Raw genomic sequence first — 2,500 nt, 5'->3', positions numbered from 1 at the left:
AATGGTGGAACGTTTCCACCTCGCGGAAGACGCGGGCCCGCGCGTGCCCCGGTATCTTGTCGATGATCTTCACCGCGTACTCGAGCTCGGTATAGATGTTGATGCAGGTCTGCACCGACGCGTACGCACCCTCACCCAGCACCTCACCCGTCAGCTTGTACAGTTCTGGAAGAGGAAGAAAAAAACGAGATAAAGCATGATGAGACTAGCAAAAGAGGCGCAAGGTAATAACAAATCCAATTAATCGATCAGTAGAGCACCAATCCTTCCACGTGCGCCCGATCGCCTCACTGATTAGCAGCAGCTATTGAAGGAATTTGCCTGATGCGATGATAGTAGATCATCTTCGTCCGTTTGTCTGTTCGCTTCTATAGATACTGTCGTTGTTGCTACGTTAATGGTATGCGCACCGTCTCGATTGTTAACCAGTTAATTGATGCATATAAATTAATCCGATGAATCTAGGCGGCCACTAGTCTCACTGGGCGATGCTGCGCGATACGCACGACATCATCTCGCCAGCGCTTCAATGCACACCCCGACCGTGGGCAACAACGACAACAACAGCAAAAAGGTGAGAATAATCATTTTAACAACCTCCAGCAATCGGATTCCCTTCTCCACGTAATTTCCTCTCTAAATGATTCCATTCTAAAAAGCATCAGTAGCATCGGTGCGCGCGGTTATGGCGATCGCGCGCAGTAGGCTTAGAGCAGAAGGAGGTGGTAAATGAGTTTCACTAACCAGGCTAGCGCGACTTACGTTCTAGGTGCGAAAAGCTAAGAAAAAAAACTGCTACAAAAAACCAAGTCGCCGACGACGACGACGAAGCCCACACTCGGTTACCTTGAAAGCATGACGATTGCATCGATGAGCTGGCACGCTTCTTTCGGCGCCGCTTGCGCTTCATCTCCTCCTTGTGCCGGTTGAAGTCGGCCTGCCGTTCGGCTTCAGATAGCAGGCGAGCCTCGTTCGACTCGTTGCCCGACACCTCCTCGCTGCTGTAGCGTGTCGTGAGCTCAGTTTTGCGTGCCGCATCTAGTGGGACCGGTAAAGAAAAAACAACGAAGTAAAGTAAAATAAGAATAGTTTCAGTTGAATCGGTCGCAAGTGCGATGTGATGATGGTTCCTCCTCCTCCTTCGTGGCGCTTATCGTGCGTGGGGAATGCTCTCTATGCATATTGACAGACGACGGCGTGACCACAACCGCGACCATTTTGCGGATCACTCAGGGACAATTGCTTATCAAAATATTAATACGAAGCTAGAATGTTTATGATTATGACCCATTTGTGTGTTCCTCTGCTGATGGCTGGCTGAGCGATCGAAATGCAACAAAGCGCCGAGTTTCTCTCAAACCGGGGTACCGTTACTGGTTGGATGCGAGCACACAATCCACTCTAGTGTTCTCTACTACCATGCACCAATGCATCAACGCACGTTCACTTCATGGCATGCTGCTATCACTCCGGCATAATGGTCCTCGGAAGAGAGACTACGGATTACCGTTCTTCCTATCCGGCTTTCTAGTTTGCAACCGTAAAATTGAAAAAAAAAACTGGAGCGAACGAATGGTTCTCGATTGTTGATTGTGCCGGCCAAACGGCACACCATTAACACACCTTCTTTCTTATCTGCGTGCCGACGTGCGTGCAAGTACATTGTTGCTAGGAGAGCGAGCGAAGATCGCAAAAGTTCCAATCCCTAGGAACCTATGAATCATGACATCATGGATACACAACTTCTCCCTTAACCAGACAACGCATTTTCATGCGCATTGCTTGAACCGTCCACGCGCCATTAATTCGGGTGGTCCCACCATCATCTCCTCCGAATGCGTCATTCTGTTTTACGAGATTTTAATTTTAAAACGCACGTGGATCATACGCTACCACCATGGCGACGGCGGATTGATATCGTCGCAGGAGGAAAATCCTTGATGAGGTGTAATCCACGCCGATTCGCGGGCCATCTCTTCCATCCACACACTCACTCACAACATCAAGCAGGAAGTCGGGAAATTCGGGTGATTATTAAGGGGGAAAACGCTGCGCTTCTTCCTCACCACCAAACGGCCGGCGTCACGGTTCCGTGGACTCTGTTGTGCGCCATTCTTTCTTGCACGATGGATGATCAACAAGAGGCAAAAGATATATATCGGTCGAGTTATTTATGCAGCCAACCAACCCACCCACCCACCAAGTTCTACCCCGTGCTAACCACCGGCCGTTCCGGTTCTGACGAAACAACAAGAAACGTGTTACATCGTCTTGTGGGTGAGTGTGCATCGTATGCATCTCGTCAACTCGAGAAAAAGAACCGTCAGGAGAGAGATAATCGCCCACACCAGAGGAGGAAAGGGTTGTGTGCAATGTTTTCTTTTTCTGTACACTTCTCTGTGCGCCGGATTTCTTCTGGTATCGGCAACAACGTGCTTTTCGGTGACGAAACAATCGGTGAAGGAGTTTCGTGAAAAATAGCCGGTACCGGTTTCCGTTG

General features: G+C 49.4%; 1 protein-coding gene across 1 annotated transcript in view; it reads right to left on the bottom strand.

The window, feature by feature from the left end:
- LOC125951593 (uncharacterized) overlaps positions 1–2,500 on the bottom strand; it is a gene marked incomplete at its 3' end in the record, with an annotated part of 10,049 nt that overhangs the window by 5,323 nt on the left and 2,226 nt on the right. The window contains exons 2-3 of the mRNA XM_049680535.1: positions 847–1,038; positions 1–165 (exon numbers count right to left, since the gene is read on the bottom strand). The exon at positions 1–165 is cut by the window's left edge and continues 347 nt beyond it. Of these exons, the coding sequence (XP_049536492.1) occupies positions 1–165; positions 847–1,038 (357 nt within the window). The remainder of the gene's footprint in view (positions 166–846; positions 1,039–2,500) is intronic.

Source organism: Anopheles darlingi, chromosome 2, assembly GCF_943734745.1.
Source record: "Anopheles darlingi chromosome 2, idAnoDarlMG_H_01, whole genome shotgun sequence".
NCBI lineage: Eukaryota > Metazoa > Arthropoda > Insecta > Diptera > Culicidae > Anopheles > Anopheles darlingi.
The sequence above is the reverse complement of the archived record's forward strand: the minus strand, read 5'-3'. Positions and strand labels throughout refer to the sequence as shown.